General features: G+C 40.2%; 1 protein-coding gene across 11 annotated transcripts in view; it reads left to right on the top strand.

The window, feature by feature from the left end:
- Positions 1–22,390, top strand: part of LOC136694110 (uncharacterized) — a 35,844-nt gene extending 13,454 nt beyond the window's left edge. The window contains exons 9-22 of one of the 11 annotated variants that reach the window (XM_066667484.1): positions 210–350; positions 4,458–4,559; positions 5,548–5,601; positions 8,142–8,225; positions 9,295–9,348; positions 12,404–12,484; positions 12,851–12,889; positions 14,285–14,323; positions 14,556–14,594; positions 14,820–14,858; positions 15,100–15,138; positions 18,845–18,883; positions 20,966–21,004; positions 21,305–22,390. In XM_066667484.1, the coding sequence (XP_066523581.1) occupies positions 210–350; positions 4,458–4,559; positions 5,548–5,601; positions 8,142–8,225; positions 9,295–9,348; positions 12,404–12,484; positions 12,851–12,889; positions 14,285–14,323; positions 14,556–14,594; positions 14,820–14,858; positions 15,100–15,138; positions 18,845–18,883; positions 20,966–21,004; positions 21,305–21,354 (839 nt within the window). In that variant the 3' untranslated portion in view covers positions 21,355–22,390. The remainder of the gene's footprint in view (positions 1–209; positions 351–4,457; positions 4,560–5,547; positions 5,602–8,141; positions 8,226–9,294; positions 9,349–12,403; positions 12,485–12,850; positions 12,890–14,284; positions 14,324–14,555; positions 14,595–14,819; positions 14,859–15,099; positions 15,139–18,844; positions 18,884–20,965; positions 21,005–21,304) is intronic. The other 10 variants (XM_066667486.1, XM_066667485.1, XM_066667489.1 and 7 more) reach the window with 10 other exon arrangements.
- Positions 22,391–27,525: the final 5,135 nt, after the last annotated feature.

Here is a 27,525-nt window from a genome sequence, read left to right as displayed (position 1 = left end):
CTGAGGGAGTTTTCATTCCCACCTTTGGCTCAGAAGAGGCTTGGACCTGGATCTGTGTAAAGCTGCTTTGTGACAACTTTCTGTTGTGAAAAGTGCTAAACAAATAACATTTAATTTTTGATGACAGATTTATAATGGCGGTGGTGGTGGTGGTGATGATGATCATGATGATTTTGTGTGTGTATGTGTGTGTGTGCGTGTCTCTACAGAGGATAAGAGCAGTGACTACCTTAACGGAGCATTGATTGGAGCAGCGATCGGGGTATTGATTGGACTAGTGATTGAAGGAGTGATCTTGCTGTCATTGCTAATTTTGCTCATTATTTACCCAATGAGGAAATTTACGGCTAGTGAGTACAGAGCATTTTGGTTTAGAATGAGATCAAATTGTAAAATATACGTACTGTGACTAAATCTTTCTACAATCGCTTTGTATCTTGTAAATGATCTCTTAACCCACTGGAGCCAGCAAGGCAAGGCAAGGCAAGTTTATTTATAGAGCACCTTTCATACAGAAACAATTTAAAGTGCTTTACAGAAAAAGAAACAATTAAATTAAAAGCCAGAATAAAATCATAAATTTCCAATAAGATAATTACATAAAAAGAGTAAAATGATTAAAATGATTAAAACAATTTAAAATGACAATAAATGAAAATAAATAAAAGAAATAAAATGCTGTTACAGAAAAGTGCAGAATATTTTAAACTGAGCTGCAGCTGCTCAAACAGGAATGTTTTCAGTCTTAATTTAAAAGTGTCTAATGTTGGGGCTCTTCTAATATTCTGAGTCAGCTGGTTCCATTTAAAAACGGTATAGTAGCTAAACGCTGCCTCTCCATGTTTAGTTTTGACCTGAGACAGGACTAACACTAGTTCCTAAAGATCTGAGAGCTCTGCTCGGCTCATATCTCTGTAGCAGATCTGATAAATACATTGGTCCTACCCTATTTAGACTTTTATAGAGCAGTAATAACACCTTAAAGTCTATTCTAAAACAGACAGGTATCCAGTGTAAGGATTTTAGGATGGGGTGGGGGGGCTCTCTTCTTTTGCTCTGAGTGAGACTCTGGCAGCTGCATTTTGAATCACTGAAACTGTTTAATGGTCTTTTGTGGAAGTCCAGCTAAGAGACCATTACAGTAATCAGTGCTAGAAATAAAGGCATGGATAAATTTCTCCAGGTCTGGTTTAGTCAGAAAATCTCTAATCTTACTGATGTTCTTAAGACGGTAAAATGCTGATCTAGTAACCGCTTTAATATGAGACTAAAACTGAGATTTGAGTCCAATAATACACCAAGGTTGCGAGCCAGTTCTTTAGATTTGAGGGCCCTCGAGTCCAGATACGTAGCCAATCGTAGCCGGCGGGATAAATCTAAACCTAAGCCAAAACACTTAAGCAACTCAGTAGTTTTTGATCTAGAAACATAATTAAACTACCTGCAGAAACTTTAAAGTGTCTACTTTTTAAATATATAGAGGTTGAAAAGAAATGTATTTTTACCTGGGTGTAATAGAAAAATACGTAACAAGAGGCATGTCTCTCACTGAGACTCAGACCATGACCCTGGATTTTCCACCCATTCATATTCATAGGAAAATAACATGATAATCCGTCTGCTCTTACTGGAGGATTACGATGTGAAAACACTCATATAAACAAATATTTGAAAAGTAGACCCTTTTACTGTAACGCATGATTTAGGTGTGACAGCCTCTGGTGCTGCTCATGTAGGAGAAATTCCGTTCTCACATGTGCTGACTCTGACTTCATCTTTTGTGTTTACCGTCCATGTGTTAAAGAGGCAATAGGCTCCTCTGACCACAGCACATACTATTATTCTTTTGGACCCACTGAGATAAGATTGGGACCCAGAGAATTAATGAGTATTTCCACATAGAATTGATGTGTGGTTTTCTCCTTGTGTAAAAGAGTTTTTGAAGTATTCACAAACCCAAGTAGCTGTCTTTATCACTGTAGCATGAGTTTCTGAGATAAAAAATGTCAATCATTCAACAATGGTATTTCTGCAAATTTTCTGATTCATTTACATTATATGAAAAGCAGTGGCAAAATATGTAAATTCATATTAATATCATAAATTATATAGCAAGGCAATTATGCAAATAGTATGTTTTTTATTATCACTGAACTGAAATAATTATTAAAAATAGGTATATTTACTGGGAATAACTGTTATTTATTTTTGTAATATATAATTACTTAGTTGTAGTAATATTAGTAGTTATTGAAAATAGTAGTAGAAGAATCAGCAGTAGTAGTAGGGTAGTGGTAGTAATAGTATTTGAGGTGTATCTGAAGTAAAGTAGTATCAGCAGGAATAGTGAATTTGTAGCATAGTAATAGTATTAGTAGCAGTAGAAGTGTAGCTATAGTAAATTAGTATTAGAGGTAGTACTAGAAAAGTAGTAGAGTAATAGTTTTAGGAAATGGGTAGTAGAGGAGTAGGATGAGTAGTTGTTGCTGGACTGCCTACTGGGCCGGCCTAAAAGAGGCATTTTCGCTTACCGACTAACTGATTGTCTCCTAATGTTGAAAAGCGCATGCGCGAGTAGGAACTGTTGGTTCGGCCGAATGTCACAGAGAGAGCTTAAGGTGACAGTACTACACTGTCTGTTGTTAGTTCAGCCATATTTCACAATCCAGTTCATGAACTAAATTTGGAACCGTTCAACGTGTTTCCACTGACATAAACTTGTTCACGAACCAGAAAAATTTGTTCCAAGCTGGAACCACAGAACCGAAGTAGACCCTTTAATGTTTCTGCAGGTATTTTTATCATGTTCCTAGAACAAAATGTTGTGTAAGTGTTTTGGTGCAAGTTCAGATTTATCCCGCCAGTGGGAGAGCTGACTCCAGAGAGGTGAATTAGCAGGGTGTAATCACTGCATTCACAATATTAGAAAATGTTGAAGTATTCCAAAAAATGACAGAATATTCAGATTGAGTAATGTAAAGGAGTGCATTGCAAACTATATTTTAGGTCAGTGAGAGGCCTAACCATGTTCATGAAAGACGTTGGGGTAACACAGGTAGTCCTGCTAACCAGTGTTTACACTGACAACACACATAATAACATCAATAGTACAGTCATTAAGTCACATTTATATCCATCCATCCATTATCTGTAACCCTTATCCAGTTCAGGGTCGCGGTGGGTCCAGAGCCTACCTGGAATCATGGGCGCAAGGCGGGAATACACCCTGGAGGGGACGCCAGTCCTTCACAGGGCTCACATTTATATATTAAATCATAATATATATAATATTAATTGGCTTGACCTTATAGTTGTTTTTCTTTTCTTGCAGCTGTTCCATACAGAGGGCGGCACGTACACCAAGCAGGTAGTGTCGCAGTCACACAGCTCCAGGGACCTGGAGGTTGTGGATTCGATTCCCGCTCCGGGTGACTGTCTGTGAAAAGTTGGTTTGTTCTCCCCGTGTCCACGTGGGTTTCCTCCGGGTGCTCCGGTTTCCTCCCACAGTCCAAAAATACATGTTGGTAGGTGGATTGGCGACTCAAAAGTGTCTGTAGGTGTGAGTGTGTGAGTGAATGTGTGTGTGTGTCTGTGTTGCCCTGTGAAGAACTGGCGCCCCCTCCTACAAATGAGTCATCTCCTACAAACGAGTCAAAAGACGACCCATGCTATTGTTCCCTGATGATTATAGTATCATTAGTAACAGTAGTAATAGTAGAAGAGTAGTTGTAGTAAAGTAGTAGAGGAGTGATTGTAGCAGTAAAGGAGTTGCAGTAGTAGGATTGTAGTATTATCACTAACAGTAGTAATAGTAGAAGACGATTTGTGGTAAAGCAGTAGTAGGATTAGTAGCAGCAGTAGTACTAGTAGAGTACATAATGGCAACAGCTGCTCTTTAATAGCTAGAGCCCCTCCCACTGGACTGAATCATTTTAGACTGGGGGTAACACAGTTAGTCCTGCTAACCAGTGTTTACACTGACAAGACACATAATGGTATCACTATTACAGTCATTAACTCACATTTATATTCATTCATTCATTATCTGTAACCCTTATCCAATTCAGGGTCGCGGTGGGTCCAGAGCCTACCTGGAATCATTGGGTGCAAGGCAGGAATACACCCTGGAGGGGGTGCCAGTCCTTCCCAGGGCAACACAGACATAGACACACATTCACTCACACCTACGGACACTTTTGAGTCGCCAATTCACCTACCAAAGTGTGTTATGTTTTGGACTGTGGGAGGAAACCGGAGCACCCGGAGGAAACACACGCGGACACGGGGAGAACACACCAACTCCTCACAGATAGTCACCCGGAGCGGGAATCGAACCCACAACCTCCAGGTCCCTGGAGCTGTGTGACACTACCTGCTGCGCCCCTGTGCCGCCCCATTTATATTCACATACATTATAAATATTAGTTACCTTGCCCTTGTTTTTTTTTTTCTTGTAGAGTGTGCATGCAGTAGTTTAATCTCCAAATACTACGATGGTCCAGTCCAACCCATATATGAGCAAAATGACAACCCATGCTTCCATTCTCTTATGGCCTCAGGTAAGTGAACACTTCAGAATAAATGTATTTAACACACACCCAGTGAAGCAGGCAGCCATCCTTGTCACCCAGGGAGCAGTTTGGAGTCAGGGGCCTTACTCAAGGGCACTTCAGTCATGGATATTCCTACTGGTTGTGGGACTTGAACTGATGATCATCCAGTACTAAGCCTGCTCCTCTAACACTAAGGACATGGCTGCTCACAATTAGGTCAACGATGCCCTTTGGCAGGAACAAAGTCTCACAAGGAGGAACTCATCCTCCTCTGATTAAAAATACTCCATACACCATACCACCACATAGGACTGTACTCGGGTATACTGATCTGATCATAGAGATGATGGTAGGAATAATGAATGATGCTGCTGCTGGGTAGTTTATTAGTGTCCATGTGACATCATGAAGTTGGTCATGAAGGGTGGACAAGTAGTTTAAAGCAGATAGCAGTAGCTGAAGAGTAAACAGGTGGTTTGAAGCATAGCAGGACATCACAATTCACCTGTGGCTATTGACTGTGGTACATCTGAATATAGCAGCCAAACTAATGCCAGGATCACACAAATATTTGAATATTAGAATATTTAATATTTGAATATTTGACCCAGTCTGACATTTCCTACGACATGTTCCCTGACGATGACCAATAGGAGGACAGAGCACACATCTGTAAACACGGAGAAGAAAAAGAGAAGCTCTTCTGCAGCTGTCAGTTGGAACTGAGCAAATATTCAGATTGAGTAATGTAAAGGAGTGCAAACTATATTTTAGGTCAGTGAGAGGCCTAACCCAAACCCCTCCCACTGGACTGAACCATGTTCATGAAAGACATTGGGGTAACACAGGTAGTCCTGCTAACCAGTGTTTACACTGACAACACACATAATAACATCAATAGTACAGTCATTAAGTCACATTTATATATTAAATCATAATATATATATATAATATTAATTAGCTTGACCTTATAGTTGTTTTTCTTTTCTTGCAGGTGTTCCATACAGAGGGCGGCACGTTTGCAGATTGTTGCGCTCAGAGTTTCCAGGTAGGCTCTGGACCCACCATGACCCTGAATTGGATAAGCGGTTACAGATAATGAATGAATGAATGAATGTTACACACAGTTTCATCTCCTACAAACGAGTCAAAAGACGACCCATGCTACCGTTCCCTGATGATTATAGTATCGTTAGTAACAGTTGTAATAGTAGAAGAGTAGTTGTAGTAAAGTCTGTAAACAAGAGATGAAAAAGAGAGGTTCTTCTGCAGCTGTCAGTCTTTTTCCTTTCAAACACAAAACCTACAGCGTGTCTGTAGACACGATTGACAGTTTCTTGACCCACTTCCCTGACGACATCTAAACTCACGCAAGAATGCGAATGATGATTTGTCCGTGTCAAACTTGTAGTGTTGCCAGTCTCCTGACCAAGACATGGCACAAATATATAGCTTTAATCCGACATAGTAAACGTCATGAATGACAAAAATATTGTGTAGTCTAATCCTGGCATTAGAGGAAAAACTAGCATGTAGAACCCTGAAACTCTGCCATCCCTCTGCTCAACTGTCAACAAACCTGAGTGATCATATGAACAGTGGGACAACAGCACCAAAGTCTCAATTCCCTAAGTCCATGAACAAAGTCTCACAAGTCTACAATATTTATCTGCAGTTAAACCCAGATCCAAAATATTAATTCTATGCTAGTCTAAAAAATCTACAGTATGCAAGTGAGTATTCAAACTATGCTTGAAGATTGAGACCGTGTCCAAGTCTGTGTAGGAACCCTGTGTAGGGTTTGTACACTATATCAATAAAATAATTTTATAAGCAATAAAAAAATTTACTTGCAAGCCAGTGTGAGGCTTATAGAACTGGGTTGATATTATCAAATTTTCTTGTTTAATTGAGGACCCTGTCTACAGAATTTCGAATTAGCTAAAGTTTACTTAAGTACATCTTGGCATAATGTGCAGCAGTAATCTTGCCTTATCATAATAAAGTCTTGTGCTAATTATTGTGCTACATTGATTTAAGGATTCTGTGATTAATCATGATAAAACAAATATGTAGAGTGGTGTGCATGACAAATTGATTGCAGGAAAATATTTTTTTTTTTTACTTTATCATAATATTTCAGAGTAGTTATTATATTTGAATTAGAATTTTGAATCTGTTGAGTAAATGTTTCAGGGAGAGATTTAACATCAAACACAACAAAGCTGATTTATTTGTCATGTTCCTTGAATCTAATTCGTAAACTCATCAATTAATTAAAAACACATTGACAATTGGTCTATTTGTTTGTTTTAAGTTTTTGACATTTAGAAGCCTGTGAAACAACCCAAGATCTTTTGTTACTGTAAGATGGGAAATCATATCAGTGGTATAAATTTTAATGTTCAAAAATCAATTAGACAAATATCTGTGTTCAACGGAGCCCCTAAGGTGACATGGTGGGTTTATTTAGCAAGTCATGGCCACTATATAGTATTTTGAGGCCAAAAAATAATATATTGAGGCCACAAAATAATATACTGAGGCCATAAAATAGTAAATTGAGGCCTTGAAATGACTGCGAACCCTGACAAATCTTGTACAAACCTACATTGTGTTCCACCATTTTTGCTATTTGATTCTTCTCCATATATCTCTCTTGGAGAAAGTTCTCTAATTCGCACTGCTTTTCCATGTCGCCCATGAACCTCAAGGCAATGTGCATTAACGTTAACCAACTGTAATCCGGTGTTAGACTTAATCTCAAAGGTTAAATGTGTGGTTGTTCAGTTGCTATGCCAATCAAACTTGTATGCGTTGCAAATGCAGGTCCCTTGGTCCAAGCTTCAAAATACTATTTTGTGGCCTCAAAATACTTTTTTGTGGCTGCAATATATTATTTCATGGCCTCAAAATACTATTTTGTGGCTGCAATATATTATTTTGTGGCCTTAAAATACTATTTTGTCACCTTAGGGGCTCTGTAGTGTTTTAATTCATGTTTATTGTGTGAATAAACTCCAATGGAAACATGACAGAAAAAGAAAATCACTGTAGAAAATTAAACTGGACAGTGTGGTGCCAGGTGTCAACTGCTTCAAAACACTGAACCATTTCTGATCCAGTTTGGACCCACTGTGTTAATGCTTAAGAAAGCATTCCAATGGCTATCTCTAACTTTATAGTAAATTATCCTTTTGAAATAATCTTCAAGAGTGGAAATAATCTGTAATAGTCAGCATGTTATAATGCACAAATAATAATGACTAAACACAGAGACATAGGGCTTCTGATAGCAACTCGCTTAACAAGAGGAACAGCAGAGCAAAGAGCAAATCAATCTCGGTTTTATAAATGCACCACTCCGCACCAGATCATTGCTGCTGTGACTGCACCAGTCATGAAAACAACACACAACATTACTGCCTTGCCCACAGGAGCCAGCTCAAGTATTCTGGCTTATCTCTGCATCTGTGCTGTGAGCACAAAAATAGACACATCAAATAATTTATATTGAAGGCATTTCTCATTGTGAACTCAGAGACTTTCTTAATTATTCCAGTCTCTTCACTCTCTTTCTCTTTACAGTAAATGATGTGTATGAAGATGAGACTACGCCCTTCCCTGAGCGCAATTCTCCCAGGAGTCAATACAATTTTAGGTTATTTTCAGGTAATAAACACTTCTTTTCACTGTTGGCTTACACAGAGCTGTTTAGTCTAAGTCTTTATTGTGAGGTGTGTGTGTGTGTATTTGCATGAGAAAGAGCCTTGAGGGAGGGGCAGATGATGAAAACATGATCAAGATTGTCATCACAGGCTCATACCTCAGACAAATATAGCAGAGAGTAATAATCAGTATGTTAACCTCTCGCATCTCAAAGCCTGACTGTGTAAAAAATGTTTTAATTCAAACACCCCAACCACTTTTCCTTGTTAAGAACTCTGGGGTGGATTACTGTCAAATAAAAATGATGTCTCTGTAGCTTCTAACTTGTCTTTTGAAATCAGTTGAGCGTGGGTAGCCGTGGCCTAATGGTTAGAGACCAGGCTTGGTACCAGAAGGTTGCCGGTTCAATCCCAGGGTGAACATCCACAGCTGAAGTGCACTGGAGCAAGGCACTGAAGCCACAGATGTTTCCCGGGTGCTGGGGATGGCTGCCCGCTGCTCTGAGTGTGTGTTCACAGCCCCTAGTGTGTGTGTTTACTGTCACAGATGAGTTAAATTTGGAAGACACATTACGCTGTATGTTGTACAATGACAAAGAATTGCACATTAGGTGAAATTGTCTCTCACATTTTCCTGATCAGATGATGATCTAATCTCAGCACATTTCCTGAATCACATGGCTCTGATTATAGTTTATTCTGATTATATGGTTAAAGGTTATACCATTAAACTTTACTATTAAATATACATAATATCCTCAAGTTATTAACTTATTCATAACAACTAAATAATGATCTTAGTTGGAATTTAGTCATTTTAGCTTGTGACTGCAATTTAGAATCACTAGCTGACAGAGACCTCAATGTTGTTTAAATATTGAATTTTTTTTAATCTTGTACCTGAATAACTGGAATGGGTTATTTATTTTATAATAAATCAGACATGTTGTGGGTCAGACAACTTAGGATTCGACAGAGGAAAATATTTTTTATTAACAGCATTTGGAATTGAACTTCAGTGAGCTGCTGTTCAGTAAAATCTAGTGAAAATATTAAAATATTTTCTTTTTCAGGAGATTCACCACTTGCTTTAACCAACATCACTGTGACTTCTATAGTCGTCTCTGGTAATGTATCTCCTATATATGTAAATATAGAAATTTGTACTATATATATATATATATATATATATATATATATATATATATATATATATATTGTGTTTGTGTTTGTGATCTTGGTTGTAAATATATTAAAAATATAAATGTTTCACCGGAGTGACAATGAGGGCTTTAAAAACTCCAGCAGCACTGCTGTGTCTGATCCACTCGTATCAACATGCCAATTTATGTTTCAGCATTGACTCAACACTAGTTTACTAGTTTACTACATAGGCTGTACAAGGTCCATACCCTTGTTTGTGTTTATACTTCTGCTTTGGTGTCTACATCGCTCTGCACTTACAGCTTCAGGTGTAGTGTCCACGTCGACACATTGCCTACAGTGTAGGCTTGACATAGACACAGAGCTTGGGTTTAACACACCACCACCACGTCTGTGTCACTGCAGAACTCAGAATGATCCACCACCCTTATGTATGACTCTGGTATTGGTCTGATATTCAGAGTAAATAAAGATAATATATGTGTAACATATGTTGTTGTAATGTTTAGGCCATTATTATATGGAATCAGATTTGTGCCAAAAAGAATCGCACAAAAAAATTCATCTCAAACGAAAAACTTGACCTTTGTGCTCCATGGTTTTAGTGTGTGAGCTCTGAGTTCTGCGAGTGCTCTCTGAGTTTTGTGCTCCAGCTGCACAAGTTTTGTGCGCGTGCTCTCTGAGTTTTGTGCGCGAGCTCTCTGAGTTTTGTGCGCGTGCTCTCTGAGTTTTGTGCGCGTGCTCTCTGAGTTTTGTGCGCGAGCTCTCTGAGCTTTGTGCGCCTGATCCCTGAGTTTTGCGAGCAGTTTTGGCACAAGCTCTCGCGTGTGCGGGACTTCTCAGTGGTGCCTTCCCATTGGCTAACGAGTTTTTGAGTGACAACTCAGTGCCCAAGGCATTCGTTGCAGCTCAGTAGAGACAGGAAATATTTCAACATTGTGAGTAATTTAACACAAACACGAATTCTCTTTGTACTTTACTGTTTAAAATCTATGAAATACCTTCAAACTCTCAAACAACCAATGTAGATATTGAGGTAATGTACTGTCTAAATCAAAACATTAAAGATTTTACTGTGAAAACAAACCTGTTTGTCTCTCGTTACCAGATACTGGTCTGAGGTAAATGCACACCGATGTCTGTTTACTCAGCGTGAAACAGAAAAAATGAGCGTTTTTTGGAAAATATTATTTATGAGTGCTTGATTTTCTGTTCAGAAACCTATCGTGTACTAACATAGAGGGTCTTCCCTTTCCCGTAATCACTGTAAGACGGTTTAAATGCTCAAATATTATTTTGAAGATCACAGTTAATCTGTTTTTAACAAATGCCTTATGTGCATAAGAGAAAAGAGAAACATCACAGACAAAAGTGTTCCTGCTTCTTTAATGACTACAAATTTAATAAAGTTGTATCAAACTTCTGCAAATTCCACTGTCATTTTTGGATTTTGAGAGGAAATGTGAATAATTAATAAATCATTATTCATTATTAACCATAATGAATTATTAATAATAACAATGATTATTAATACTAATATTTATAAACAAGAAGTCAAAATGTTCTAACACTATACAGTTCAAGCAAAAGAACTATCTGTTTAAATGTTATGAAAGAGGAATTTATATCAGAGCTATTCAGCGCGTAAATGCGTTATATTCTGCAAAAGCGGAATCCCGAATACACACGCTTCCTGCACTCAGAGTCGTGAACAAATTATCACTCAAAAACTCATTAGCCAATAGGAAGGCACCACTGAGAAGTCCCGCCCATGCGAGAGCTTTGTGCCAAAACTGCTCGCAAAACTCAGAGATCAGGCACAAAACTCAGAGAGCTCGCGCACAAAACTCGTGCAGCTGGCGCACAAAACTCAGAGAGCACGCGCAGAACTCGGAGCTCACGCACTAAAACCATGGAGCACAAAGGTCAGAGCTGGATATTTTGTTTGAAAATTATAAGTTTTACGTTTGAGATGAATTTTTTTGTGCGATTCTTTTTGGCACAAATCTGATTCCATATTATTAGAACCTTGGCTTTGTCCAGCAAAGCTTCCAACCCTGTGCTTTATTATTAACTTTAATGGGACCCAAGGATGTGTCACCAGCAGGGGGCGCTGTGAGCTGGGGGTGGGGATCAGGGTAAACAGCACAGGAGAGAGTCATGGTTTATCCACTGTTTACAGCAGGTTCTGAGTCATTCGTCTGAGCTCTTGAAGAGAAAAAACATCCAATGCGCCTGGAGTCACACAGACTACAGCCTCAGAAAACACACAGACGCTGCATTTTCCTGATTTTCTGTTCTATCTTTTCCAAATCAGAAATTGGATAATGAGTAATTTCCCATTTTACAAGGTCCACAGACCGATCGGGAACCGAACTGGTTTCAGGTTGGTGGATCAGTGCTATCGCTGGTGAAGTGCTGAGTAGAGATTCATGATATATCGCTTTAGCATAGTCTTCACAGTGTGCATGTCACGCTGTGGTTAAACAGACCACAGCTGCTTTTTTTTTTATCATTGTATACAGCTTCATTTTTGTTTTTTTTTTGCTTGACAACAAAGGAATATTCACTCTGTTTATTTTCCATGACAAATCTACCAGAAACAGACTATATTTGTCCAGCATCACATATTTAACGGCACTCTTGCACAAAGTGTTTTGTTGTGAGTGACATAGGTGTGCAGTGTATTGGTGTCCTTTTATTTGTATAGTTTTGTTTTAATGAGGTTTTAATGGTGTAATAATAGGCTAACTGACCCGATTTGTTAAACGTGGTAATTCCCTGATGTGATATTAAAGCTTTTTTAAATCAGTGCTCTGTTTTATTCTGTGTACAGAGACCTAGCACCATGTGATCCCCTGTATCCCTTCTAGACACCCCCTCTATTCACAGATCAACTCCTTATTTCATTAAATATGCGTTATTAAAATCAGGGTGTGCTGCAGTGTGATTTTATCTGATGTCGTGCAGCCCTAGAGCTGAGAACTGAACCCAGTGTGTTTTCTCCTTCTCTCTTAGCTGTTCAAGATGAGAATGATGATGAAGATGATGATGACAAGGAAAGTCAGAGCCACACTAAGAAGAGACTGAAGACAGGAGGTGAGTCCACACCTGTTTATTAGAGGGACATTCACTAATTTTGTCACATAGTGTACACAGTTCTTAAATTGAATTTCTTATCAGAAAGTAATGCATAATAATTAAACAAAAGTTAACAAAGGCAATATAATTAAATGTTGAATATTCATTAGTTCATTAACATGTTGATTCTGATTGGCTTTTACTGAGGACATTTTAAATCACTAACATTTTTTAAATTAAGAAATGAGCTTATTACCCAAACCCTAATATCCAATATCATGTCAAAAATAATCACATGTCCAAACCCAGATTGCGCTTATGTAATATTCTCAGATTAATATTTTACTCCTGCTCTTCATTAAAACGGTTCATTTTCAATCACAGAACGACACACTGCTTCAATGGATATTCCTCCAACTCTGGGTAATGACAGTCTCTTTCTCTCTCTCTCTCTCTCTCTCTCTCTCTCTCTCTCTCTCTCTCTCTCTCTCTCTCTCCGTGTGTGTCTTTCTATCTGCTGTTCACTTTTCCATCACAGAACAATTTTTTTAATTAAAAAATGAGCTTATTCACCAGATTCAGATTCAATTTATTTGTCACATACAAAGTTATACAAGTACAACATTGCAGCGAAATTACATTCCATCTGTCCACTCACCTAAACAGGGGTTAGGTGTGTGCAACAGACGCAACGGCAGCAGGTGCCCACGCCATCTTACAGTTAGAAAAAAACAGGATTACAACTGGGAAGTAGTGGTAAAAAAAGAAGGTCGCAGACTGCCTTAAGGAAGCACAGTGTATGATCTTGAAAAAAACAACACCTATAGCACACAAGCAATACACACAGATAGTTTCAGTGACGTGGATAAAATCAGTAGGAGGCGTGTTCAAGGGGGGAAGGGGGGGTGGGCAGGTTCAGTTCATGAAAATGTCCAAGAATGTAGTAGCAGTCATGTGTCCTTGAGCCCGCAGTTCAGACAGGGGGAGGTGCAGCAGATCTCCATAGCGACCATTCCTCCTGAGGAGTTGACTATCAGTGGCTCCAAAGCCGCTGATAGCTGGGACAGCCAAAACAAATAATTTCAGCTTGTTAGAATCAGAGACCTGAGCTGAGTTTTGAGCTAATAGTCCCTCTGATTCACAGTTCTATTTTTGCACGGGTCTTCCAGTCGTTCAGTCTGGGAGTTCAAAGGCGTTAGTTGCTCCTTGATGGAATCCAAGCTTCTACTCTCAGTCCCAGTCTGTGCACCAACGGCTCTGCCCATCCCATCAATCATGTTGGTCAGTTTCCTTGGATTATTTACAACTGACTCAACTCTTTTAATTTTCCGATAAACCAGGGCACCGCCTAATCCAATCAGCAGAAAGCCCACGATCGTAAATCCAAATAGGTATGCATCTTCAATGTCCTCAATGTAAAGAGGCGCCAGACATACCACGCGCCACTTCTCCCATCCATCCATGGCATATCCAGCCGGCGTCGTTCCATCAGGACAGGAGGGCTCCCCCGTGCCCAAGCTTCTCCTTGACAAGATGGTGTCGATAGCGTTGAGAGACCAGCTGATCAATTCCATCTCTAATTTTAATTCGAAGAGCGGTGTTAAGAGAGACTCCGAGGGTAGACAAGACAAGTCCAGAGAAACTAAGCAGGAAAGATAAGGAGCGGAGACCGCCTCCCACGAGAGCAAGAGAGAAACATCCCCAAACACTACTATCAAATATAATGTTCAAAATGATCACATTTCCAAACACTGATTGTGCTAATTTAATATTTTTTTACTCTGAATCTTCATTAAAATGATTCATTTTCAATCACAGGACGACACACTGCTTCAATGGATATTCCTCCAACTCTGGGTAAGGACAGTCTCTCTCTCTCTCTCTCTCTCTCTCTCTCTCTCTCTCTCTCTCTTTCTGCTGTTCACTTTTCCATCACAGGACAATTTATTTATTTTAAAAAAGGAGCCTATTCCTCAAACCCTACTATCAAATATAATATTCAAAATGATCACATTTCTAAACACTGATTGTACTTATTTAATATTTTTTACTCTGAATCTTCATTAAAATGATTCATTTTCAATCACAGGACGACACACTGCTTCAATGGATATTCCTCCAACTCTGGGTATGTCCCCCTCTCTCTCTCTCTCTCTCTCTCTCTCTCTCTCTCTCTTTCTGCTGTTCACTTTTCCATCACAGGACAATTTATTTAATTAAAAAAATGAGTCTGTTCCTCAAACCCTACTATCAAATATAATATTCAAAATGATCACATTTCTAAACACTGATTGTACTTATTTAATATTTTTTACTCTGAATCTTCATTAAAATGATTCATTTTCAATCACAGGACGACACACTGCTTCAATGGATATTCCTCCAACTCTGGGTAAAGACAGTCTCTCTCTCTCTCTCTCTCTCTCTCTCTCTCTCTCTCTCTCTCTTTCTCTCTTTCTGCTGTTCACTTTTCCATCACAGGACAATTTATTTAATTAAAAAAATGAGTCTGTTCCTCAAACCCTACTATCAAATATAATATTCAAAATGATCACATTTCTAAACACTGATTGTTCTTATTTAATATTTTTTTACTCCTACTCTTCATTAAAATGATTCATTTTCAATCACAGGACGACACACTGCTTCAATGGATATTCCTCCAACTCTGGGTATGTCCCCCTCTCTCTCTTTCTCTCTCACTTTGCCGTTCAGTAAATATTCAAATAATCAGTTTACCCTGATTCCCCATGTCCATGAGTTCCTGAAATGACAACCTTAAACTAGACAGAGGTTAGTTGCCAAAGGCTAAACTGAACAAGTGTGTTTTAAGCCTAGACTTAAACATAGTGACTGTGTCTGCGTCCCGAACACTAGCTGGAAGATTGTTCCAGAGCTGAGGGGCTTTGTAGGAGAAGACTTTCCCCCCGCAGAAGTCTTATGAATTCTGGGTACTAGTAAGATGCCGGCGCCCTGAGATCTGAGTAATGTTGGTGGTTCATAGTGTGTGATGAGGTCTCGCAGGTATTCCGAAGATGTAGGAAAGCTGTTTTTGTAATGTTACCTATATGCTGATCAAATGATAGATCTGAATCAATTATAACACCCAGATTTTTAGCTGATGAGCTCGGGAGAACAGGGAAGTCAAAATTATGTATTAAGTCTGATACCTTATTTATAGCAGGTTTTGGACCTAGAAGGAGAACCTTGGTTTTGTCGCTGTTTAGCAGAAGGAGATTGTATGACATCCAATGCTTCACTTCTTTAACACAGTCCTCCATTTTCTTTAGTGTTGGTTTGTCACCTGGTTTGGCTGATATGTATAACTGTGTGTCATCTGCGTAACTGTGGAAGGTAATGCCATGCCTGCTAATAACTCTGCCCAGTGGCAGCATGTATAATATGAATAATAAAGGTCCTAAAATTGAGCCTTGGGGAATTCCAAATCTCATTTTTGTATGAGTAGAAGAAACATTATTTACTTTTACAAACTGATAACGTTCTGTGAGGTAAGACTTAAACCATGATAGGGCTGTTCCTATTATTCCAACCATGTTTTTTAGTCTTCCTAGCAGAATAGTATGATCAATTGTATCAAAAGCTGCACTGAGGTTGAGTAGAACTAGTATGGATACGCAGCCTCGATCAGAGGCGAGAAGGAGGTCGTTTGTTATCTTAACTAAAGCTGTTTCAGTGCTATGGTGTGGCCTAAAACCAGACATGGTTTTTCATATATGTTATTCCTATGCAAGTATGAGCAAAGTTGTTGGGCCACAGCTTTTTTTAAGATCTTAGATATGAAGGGAAGGTTAGAGATAGGTCTGTAATTGGATAGTACACTAGGATCAAGATTTGGTTTCTTGATCAGTGGTTTAATAACTGTGAGTTTAAATGCTTTGGGTATGTGACCTAGTCTAAGGGACGAATTTATGATTGTTAAAATGGGATTGATTATGACTGGTAATACTTCTTTAAATAGTTTTGTTGGTATTGCATCAAGTGTGCAGGTGGTACAATTTGATGAGTAGATGATTTTCTCCAGTTCTAGCTGTGGTAGTGGGTCAAAGTCCTCTAGTCTTTCTTCCATGTTTTGTTCTATATCATCCACACCAGATTACAGACAGGCTGGATTTAGTAATATGGTATTTATTGTTTGTCTAATATTTTCAATCTTATTGTTAAAAAAGTCCATAAAAGCATTGCTGGTGTGAATGGCTGGGATCTGTGGATCAGTAGCTGCGTGATTGTTTGTAAGTTTAGAGATTACATTAAAGAGTGCTCTAGGATTTTCTTTATTATTTTCAATCAGTGAGGACAGATGTGCTGAACGTGCATTGACGAGTGCCCTTCTATAATCTATAAGGCTGTCTTTCCAGGCACAGTGAAATACATCAAGTTTAGTCGACTGCCATTTCCGCTCTAATTTCCTTACGGTTTGTTTTAGGGTGAGTGTTTCTTCATTATTAGATCGTGGAAGACTGAGGGAGTGTATTTATGTTTTTTATGTTCGTGCCCAGGGTCAAAACCAAGTCTAGTGTGTGATTACAATAATGAGTAGGACCTGATACATTTTGTGTGAAACCAACAGAATCTATGATTGATGTGAATGCCTTTTTTAGGGGATCATCACTTTTCTCAAAATGAATGTTAAAGTCTCCTACAATTATTAACTTATCACAGGACACTGCCAAATTAGCAGCTAGTTCACCAAATTCTTTTATAAATTCTGAATAGGGCCCTGGTGGTCTATAAATGTTTAATAAGGAGATTGTGTTCTTATTTGTGGCGGGGTTAATTATGTTAATGTACATAATTTCAAAGGAAGTACAGTTGTAACCATGTTTTTGGTTAATAATTAAATTATTTTTGTAAATTATACATAATCCACCTCTTTGCCCGTCAATCTGGGGCTGTGTACATATTTATAGCCTGTAGGAGTGGCTTGATTTAGTGCTAAATATTCATCATTTCTGACCCAAGTTTCAGAAAGGCATAAAACATCAAGTTTCTGATCCATTATTATTTCATTTATAATGACTGCTTTAGAGTTAAGTGCTCTTATATTGAGTAGGCCAAACTTTAGGTCTGAGGGAATGATACTGCTTTCTATTTCTGATGGTTTAATAGTGATTAGGTTATTGGGGCACGCTGTTTGATATTTTCTGGGTTTAAGTTTGATTCAGGGGACAGACACAGTCTTGATACTGTAACAAATGTTTATATTTCTTAGAGCAAGCTTTGTAGATACACACTTACTATGTTCAGACAAATGGCCATTATCTGTAAATGTATCCATAAAATCACTTACCTGCTCACTGTGTAATCTACTCTACTGTGAGATTAGTCAAGCCTGGCATAGAACATCCTCGATGTTCCCAGAGAGAACTGCAGAACCTAGACGACTAGGGTGAAGCCCATCCCGGCGGTAGAGGGCAGGATGTTCCCGAAAACACTCCCAGTGGTTGACGTAGTCCATGCCGACAGTGCCACACCAAACCCGGAGCCACAAGTAGAGTGCAAAGAGCCTGCTGTACGCCTCACATCCTCGTCTGTAGGTGGGTAGGGGGCCGGAGATGACGATCCTGGCGTCCGTCTTCTTCCGAGCGGTATCCAGAAGCGAACGGTAGTGCTCGTTCAGGACCTCGCTGCGGCGGGTGGAATTGTTGTTTGTCCCCACGTGGAGAATGACGGTGCCAAAGTCCTCACGCTGCCACAGCGCCGAGGGATGTCGCCTGGCAACATCCAGGACACGAGCACCTGGGAGACAGGACACAGTAGCATTAGTTTTAGTGCCTGAGACTCTTAAATGTCTGACTATAGAGTCGCCAATAATAAGAACACCGCCCTGTTTAGCTCTCAGTACCGGTGCAAGTGAGGGCCAGGAGCTGAGCACCTCAAACCAGTGGAGCTGGAGCTGGAGTAAAGATGGCCGTCCCGGAGAGCCGCCACGATGAAGGAGCTGGAGTGCCAACGGCCGCGTAGGAGGCGTCGTGGGCGGCCTCGAGCCTTGTCTTCTCCTGCTGGAGCTCCGTCTGCTTCTCCAGGAGACGCTGAATTTGGCGGCCTAACTGCTCGATCTCTGTGCTGAGCCTGGAGAGAGATCGTTCCTCCGCTGTCGCCATAATCAGGAGAGAAATAGAAAAGTGATAATGGTATTGACAGTGAATTTACAAAAACACTAAGTATAACTAACAAGGATAAGTTAGCAGAGTATTAACAGTAAATACTTTAAGTAAAAAGCTTAGGAACGGTACTAAACAGCAGCAAGCAAACAAACAAACTGAGTGCGCGAACTGTCAGCCAGAAGTGCTGACCAGTGAGTTAGAGCTGAATAGACTCTATCAGAAATGAAATTCATATTAATCTTGTCGTTTTTAGAAAGACGTGCCTGTTCAGTGAATACTGCACTTCATTTCGGTAATGAGTCTCATTTCTTTCTTTAATACGTTCCCTAGTGCACTGCTCATTGGTGTTACATTAATGTTCAGTTTTCCGTTTGAATGAATGCACCGTGGTGTAGTTTGCCCTCACAGAGCCATGAGAACAGGAGTAAATAAACCCTCCAAAAGTTTGTAGACACCCCTCATAGTTTGTGAATTCCACATTTAATAAGGAGCACACATTGTAGATGCAGACTCTCAGCTGCACAAAAAGTGTATAACAAAATCTCTGTGGAGAGGCAGTGAAATAAATACGAGTGTGTACGTGTGAGACTAAGGTCACCATGCTCAGTGCCATATGTAAAGTCCACAGCACTGTGCTGCAGCCAGAGTCTTCCAGAACAGCTCCTTCCTTTTCAGAACCTGGCCCTACTAATATTTATGTGGCCATCATCGGTTTCTCCCATAAATGTTGCAGCCTACAGTTTAAAGCTTTCTCAATAGAGACAGTTACTGCAGGACAGGTTCATTCTGGATGAGCAGGGGTCCACAGATTTTAGGTTATAGGCTGCATTTTAATATAATGCACACTTCGGGTCAGTCTTTATTTTTAAACTTTTTTATAATTAACATTTTACTTTAATAAACATATTTTTTCTGAAGTTAACCTGAGAATCAAACTGCTTTACAACCTCTGAACGAACCAGTTTATGTGCCATATAGTGGGTCTCAATTTTTGTGGCATAAATATATCACTGTGTTGTTCTTGTTTATTTCTTTTGTTTTCAGTGATAACTGACTGCTTTTTAATTATAACATTTTTGGAAAGCAGGAAGTATACTTTTATGATAATTTTCTAATACTAGCATAACTCGCAGTCATACCCTTAGGTTAGATCAAACCCATACCCTTTTAGGGTCAATTTACAGGTGTCTCCTTGTAAAATACAAACCGCATTTCTAGAAAAGTTGGGACAATAACAGTGTGTGTCCAGTTCCCACTTCACATCACCATATCCTATTCATTTCAGTAAAGACAGCTGCCACATGTGCAGGCTGCATGATGGTTTGCGATGCATCGAGGGCAGCCTCAACTGAGCTCATTCATTATCTGTAACCCTTATCCAGTTCAGGGTCGCGGTGGGTCCAGAGCCTACCTGGAATCATTGGGTGCAAGGCGGGAATACACGCTGGAGTGAGTGCCAGTCCTTCACAGGGTAACACACACACACACACTTTAGAGTCGCCAATCCACCTACCAACGTGTGTTTTTGGACTGTGGGAGGAAACTGGAGCACCCGGAGGAAACCCACGCGGACACAGGGAGAACACACCAACTCCTCACAGACAGTCACCGGAGGAAACCCACGCAGACACAGGGAGAACACACCACACTCCTTACAGACAGTCACGCGGAGCAGGAATCAAACCCACAACCTCCAGGTCCCTGGAGTTGTGTGACTGCAACACTACCTGCTGTGCCACCGTGCCGCCCCTTCAGCTGAGCTCAGCTTTATTCAAATGAATGTGGACATTACCCTGCATGTCGCTAATCAGGCAGGAGAAAATAGGGTACGTCATGTGAATGTCCCAATCAGAGCCGTCTTTCACCATTCTGCACCTTCTGTGTGTTTGACCGACCTGCCTGCAGTTCATATCTGTCTCATACCATGCACCATGAAGAGGAGAATCAGGACAGGGCGACCACAGACTGTTGAGCATCGCAAGTCTTGCATCAAGCAGGAATGGGCCAAAATTCCACCTGCAAAATTTTAATAATTAGTATCCTCAGTTCCCAAAGGATTAAAGCCCTCAGATTAAAGAGAGACTAAAAGGAAAAAAAGATGCAATACAGTGATAAAATGCCCGTCTCAGCTCTTTCTAAAGTGCGTTATAGTCAACAAATTCTCAGTGTGTTTGTATTTACAAAATACAATCAGATTTTTAATCTTCCTTCAATATACAGCCCTTTCCTTTTAGCCATCTGCAGTCATATATTTACAGTCTCAGTCTGATGTTAACATATACATTTACAGCCAGGTCCTAGTCCTGAGATATATTTTTAGTCGTATATTAACCTCACAGTAAATTAATGTTTGGGGTGTTTCTGTTGTTTTCAGGGAGGAGGAGTGTCAGGATTGTCTCCATGCCAAATCTGGGTAACATTGTTCTTTTGTTCTTTGAGGAAGAAAGATTGATATAAATGTGTATTGAATCAGTAACTCTTTACTGCAGTAGTCTCCTCGTGCTCAAGATTTACGTACATCTCAGTTTCAGACCAAATATAACACACAGGTTAATAGCAAGAGACAGAACATCATTTCCAGCTGTATCTTAGTTTCTCACACATACACACACATACACATACACACACACACACACACACACACACACTGCTGACTTACTTGACTGGTTTAATGAATGATGTAGTGATTTAATGAAATGATGATTTGTTTCAGCTGTTGAACCAAGACCGAGAAACACTGAGGATAAACAGGGTGGACTCTAACTGCTCCAGATAGTAACCAGAGGTGGATAGAGTCGCTGCACCCCACGTTCAATCAAGTCCTTAGAGGAAAGACTTTACACTTGGTGACCAACTTGGATATGCCTCAGGCTGCTACTTCCACTCATACATTCTCCAGTCAACAAAATATCAACGAGATCTCCAGATCATTAAAGCTAGGACACCCGAGAGCGAGAGATGATCGGTGTATTAGACGATGATCCATACAGAGTATATCGTCACTGTCCAATTAAAAACAGGCATCTCCAAAACAGTAACTTTACAGGAGGAAGAAAAACCTTCTTCACTTTCAGTGGAAGTACACGTAAAAAATATTGTATTCAGAGTAATTTTGGAGCATTTCTAATCATCATTTCATTATGAAATTGTCACGGGGCAAGTTAAGTAGTAAACTAAAGATCCACAAACATGGAGGTGAAGATTTTAATTGGACAGCAACCATATAGTTTTATTTCTGTTTATTTATTAATTGTTTCGTTTATTTGCACAGTATAGGATCAAACTCACTATCAGTGGAAAGTAACCTCAAATAACACTGGACTCCCAGAGAGATTAAGAATGGTTTAAACCCACACACACACGATTTGTATTATATTAGTGTCATGCGTTTTTATTGTATTTTTTGTCTGAGCCAGTGTTTACTGCCTAAATAAATTTTTAAATCTCATTTTCTCAGGTGCCTGAAACTCAGCAAAGTCCAGTATCATTAGTTTGAGGTTATTATCCAGTTCTGTGTTTTTAATTTATACTTTCTGTTAAATCAGGCATGCTGTTTTTTTTATTTACTGTTGTATTTTTTTAAACCTGTATAACCAAAGAGAAACTCTGGAAACAAACATTTTTGTTTTTCACACTCACTCACAACACATCGACTTTTTACATGGAACAAATCTTGGTACTGTTTACTCTGTAGTTTTGTATCGTGTTGAATTACTTTTTTTTTTATTATGAGAAAACCGTTTTATACAAGAGCCACGATAGTTGACAAGTAGAATAATTTAAAATAATAAAAACCTTTCCATCGCACTGTGTGTGTGTGTGTGTGTGTCCTCTATTTGTCAGTGAAGTGTTTCACACCCAGACCCTCTAAATAATCATAATGTTGGTCCCAAACAATATTAATATAGGACTGACAGACAAATATAAGTGACATATTTCACTAGTCATTAAAGTTAGCTTGTGTCTGCTTTTATCTTAATACACGGTCAGTTATTAAAGTTATATATGAATTAATGCTCTAGATTTGCACCCCCCTCCCAACACAAAGAGACGTGAAAATATGAGCAGAACTGTAAACATCATTAAAATACACCCAAACTGTTTAAACACAACTATATAGTGATCAGTGTGATGACTAAGATGCTTTTGGGAATCATTCATTCATTGTAAGCACTTTTCCAATTAGACCTTTTCACAACAGTCATTATTTTACAGACGTCTGGACCCAGGACTCCTATGAGCAAGCCAGGGTTTCAGCCTTGATAATCTGAACCGATGAACACAAGCCAACATTCCTATGGCGATTATCACAATTAAAATGACCGACAAAGACTAGAGTCTGATTGGCTGCAGTGGGAAATGATCAGTAGTACCCCGCCCACCGCTCAACTCCCACGCTGTCTCCTGTCTTGAAGAGGAGAGTGGACGGGAGACAGTGGAAGGTTTTCCTCTGAAGACTGAGTTTAGTAACTCTTAGTTAAACATGCGGCGTTGATGATGGTTTTAGGGCGGTTTCTGCTACTCTTTTCTCTTCTCTCCGTTTCTAGAGGTGAGTTGTCTGCTCGGTGAGAGTCTGAAGGACTGGGGAGAGGTGGGTTTCATTTAATAACGAGTTGAATTTGTGAGTGCTGTAGAGAAAGAGGATGAACTGTTGCTGAGCTGGACGTTACAGAGGGTTAATGTGTCTCTGTATCGCAGCTCCACAGATTTAAACGGTGAACATTGCTGGGATTTTACCTGAGGACTGGGATTTACTTTTTGGAGACTTCAGTAAAATGTATCTATGCATTGACTTTTTTTTTGTATCGCTGTTATTCCACATTCCTTCAGTCAGAACCAGGGAAAACATGACTCCGCCCCGTGTCCCGAGCTGCTGTCTGTTTCAGAGGTGGAGTCTCCCTCGCGCAGTCACGCCACCTACACGGAGGATTTCCTGTGCGCGTCCCCTGAGAGCAAGGAGACGGCGGACCACTGTTGTTCCACTGAGGACAAAGTTGGAGGTCCACTAGTGTTTTACACAGCGTTTTCTGGGCGGACCGCTGCTGATTAAACAGAACTTTAGACAAAATGCCACATTTTAGCACTTTTCCATTCACAGTCCAGTTTACATTTTTTCTTCATTAGGTTCTTTTTGTTCTTCTTTATAAATAAGATTAGTAAATAACTTTAATCCAGCACAGTGTCAACATTTTTATCATTTAATCATTTTATATCAGTCTTATACTCATTATTATATCTCTCATAGCTGTTGGTAATATTTGTATTAGTGTGTTTTCCAGAATAAAAGTCTCTGTGAATGTAGAATCTGTTTGAGGAGATTATAAATGAGTTCTATCCTGTACAGGACAGTAATCTGAGTGGTTCGATGGTGGACCAGCAGTGGTCTACAGTCAGTGGTGTAACAGCCTTTTTATGCCAGTGGACCGATACATGTTCGCTGTCTGGTCTACATTGCAGTGTACGGCTGGGACAAAATTCACTACAATTAGTAACAGATCTGACTGGCTACAACAACGTCTTATAACTGTTAAACAGGCCACAAACGGCCATTCACGGTTTCCATGTCATTTGAATATAAAAGAAAACCGTTACCCTGGAAACACCGCTGTACTTTTGAAGAACGTGTCCTAAAGTACAGGGTTTACTCTTTGTGTGTTTTTACTGTAGTAAATAGGAGTAAATGCCATAACAGGGTTAAATCAAACTGTTACCAGATTCTCCACCGCAGCCTTGAAGAACGCAGGGTACAATATTTATAAATATATAAAACAGGTTTCTGGAGGAATGTGGAATAGTAGAACTTCAGATTTAAATGGACTTTTCATAAACAGAAGGATTTAAATTGGTATTATTAAATAACCATAAATCAATAAAGAAAGGGCTTTTTGTCTGAGCTTTTCTGCGAGTTCCCCATGAACCATGATGTAGAGGCACATAGGAAATACATAATGTAACTGACTGTGGTTTACAAAAGACTGAAGTTAATTATTTACTGCCGCTTTGATTCTCCAACTATGAATAACTTTAACATCTACATACTGCTGCACAGATTATACTTAAAGATTCATAGACTAATAATGAAGATGCAATAAGAGAGGAACAATTAAAATGAAGTTAGTACAACACATACAGTGAAATTATAATGAAAATAGTTCATTAATTTGACACAGCTCCAGAGACCTGGAGGTTGTGGGTTCTTGTCCCATGACTGTCCCTGTGACTGTCTGTGAGGAGTTTGGTGTGTTTTCCCTGTGTCTGTGTGGATTTCCTCCAGGTGACTGTGAGGAGTGTGGTGTGTTCTCTGTGTCTGTGTGGGTTTCCTCCGGGTGACTGTCTGTGAGGAGTGTCATGTGTTCTTCCTGTGTCTGCGTGGGTTTCCTCCGGGTGACTGTCTGTGAGGAGTGTGTTGTGTTCTCCCTGTGTCTGCGTGGGTTTCCACCAGGTGACTGTCTGTGAGGAGTTTGGTGTGTTCTCCCTGTGTCTGTGTGGGGTTCCTCCAGGTGACTGTCTGTGAGGAGTGTGGTGTGTTCTCCCTGTGTCTGCGTGGGTTTCCACCAGGTGACTGTCTGTGAGGAGTTTGGTGTGTTCTCTCTTTGTCTGCGTGGATTTCCTCCGGGTGACTGTCTGTGAGGAGTGTGGTGTGTTCTCCCTGTGTCTGCGTGGGTTTCCACCAGGTGACTGTCTGTGAGGAGTTTGGTGTGTTCTCCCTGTGTCTGTGTGGGGTTCCTCCAGGTGACTGTCTGTGAGGAGTGTGGTGTGTTCTCTCTGTGTCTGTGTGGGTTTCCTCCGGGTGACTGTCTGTGAGGAGTGTGGTGTGTTCTCCCTGTGTCTGTGGGTTTCCTCCAGGTGACTGTCTGTGAGGAGTGTGATGTGTTCTCCCTGTGTCTGTGTGGGTTTCCTCCGGGTGAATGTCTGTGAGGAGTGTGATGTGTTCTTCCTGTGTCTGTGTGGGTTTCCTCCGGGTGACTGTCTGTGAGGAGTGTGGTGTGTTCTCCCTGTGTCTGCGTAGGGTCCCTCCGGATGACTGTCTGTGGGGAGTGTGGTGTGTTCTCCCTGTGTCTGCGTGGGTTTCCTCCAGGTGACTGTCTGTGAGGAGTTTGGTGTGTTCTCCCTGTGTCTGTGTAGGTTTCCTCCAGGTGACTGTCTGTGAGGAGTGTGGTGTGTTCTCTCTGTGTCCGTGTGGGTTTCCTCCGGGTGACTGTCTGTGAGGAGTGTGGTGTGTTCTCCCTGTGTCTGTGTGGGTTCGAGTCCTGCTCTGGGTGACTGTCTGTGAGGAGTGTGGTGTGTTCTCCCTGTGTCTGCGTGGGTTTCCTCTGGGTGACTGTCTGTGAGCAGTGTGGTGTGTTCTCCCTGTATCTGTGTGGGTTTCCTCCGGGTGAGTGTCTGTGAGGAGTGTGGTGTGTTCTCCCTGTGTCCACGTGGGTTTACTCCAGGTGACTCTGTGAGGAGTGTGGTGTGTTCTCCCTGTGTCTGCTTGGGTTTCCGCCGGGTGCTCAAAAGTGTCCGAATGTGATGTCTGTTGGTCAAGTCGTTTTCTGCTGTTTTCCCGACCCTGTGATCAATAATGGCACAGCAAATGGCACCAATGAGGTTGGAAATCAACTTATTCCTCATAATGCTTATCCATACAAGGTTGTAAAATACATTGTTTTATATATGTGCAATTAAGTCTGATTGTATTAGAAGCACTAGATAGTATTTTTACCGTACAATTACAGTTTCAATATCCTCTGTTGACCTATAATAAGGAGAATAGAGCCTCTGTCATGCCCATATTTACTCTTTAGAAACACTGCATTTTGGGCATACTACTTTTGGAAAAAAACAAACAAACTTATGGTTACAGTCACCTGTTAACATCTCCTGTTTGAAATCACATAATTACGTTTTTCATCATCACTCACCCCAATTTTCCCTCATCCTTGGCATATATTGCAGACCTGAAATGCAGGAATAGATGTATACTAACAAATGAAATGACTGACCAGACAATGGCTGACCAGAAAATGATCAAATAGCATTTATTTTACAATTTGGGATTTTTTTTTAATGTTTTTTACATACTGTCCCAAATTTTACAGATTATAAGTTGCATGTTAATTTACCACAGTAACTTCAGTAAACAATTTTAATGAAGATTCAAAGCTCTAATATTCAAATTGATGTTTCTAATGTCATGATCCCTTCTTGGATCTGGGCCTTGATGTGGTGGGAGGTCTTGTGTGGTCTACCATGGCGATCAGGTCTGGAGTGTAGATACCGACCAACACAATCTCAGAAGTACCTTTAGGACAAGTACAAAAAACTGTTTTTTGGCACAACCTCACTGGCACAGCCTCACAGTGTGTGTGTATACACCCAATAGCAGTTCTGAGCTTTCAGCCTGTTACTCAGTGAAGTTCTGGAGAGGACGCCATGCACAGGCTCCATAGAATTATCTGGTGACTTCAATGCTCACTTTAGCAATGACTGAGAAATCTGAAGAGCAGTGACTGGGAGGAACTCCCACCTGATATATGGCTGTATATAATTATGGTCAAAAGTATGTTGGTGCCTGTTATGGACCCAAAAACCAAGTGGTGGGCGCCAGTATTTAAGGAAACCCTCAAGAAGGCAGAGGCTTTTGAAGCTTGGCTGAATAGGGGAACTCCTGATTCATTGAATGGTACCAGAAGACAAAATGTTTGTGGCTTCGGCAGTTGATGGAATCCAGAGTGTGGGAATAGTTTGGAGAAGCTGTGTGGAATTACGTCTGGGAACTTCAAAGAAGTTCTGGAAAACACTCTTACAGCCCTAGAGTGGGAGGTGGGACACTGTTCAAGCTGTGCCCAGCAAGGATGATGAATCCCCGAAACTTGACTGACCAAGAGTTGGTTAGCTCTTCATTCTCTCACAGATAATTGATGGGAGTTTGCTTCTCCACTCTAAAATGTT

The sequence above is a fragment of the Hoplias malabaricus genome, chromosome 4 (genome assembly GCF_029633855.1).
Source record: "Hoplias malabaricus isolate fHopMal1 chromosome 4, fHopMal1.hap1, whole genome shotgun sequence".
Lineage (NCBI taxonomy): Eukaryota > Metazoa > Chordata > Actinopteri > Characiformes > Erythrinidae > Hoplias > Hoplias malabaricus.
Note: the sequence above shows the minus strand (reverse complement) of the source record. Positions and strands in the feature narration are given on the sequence as shown.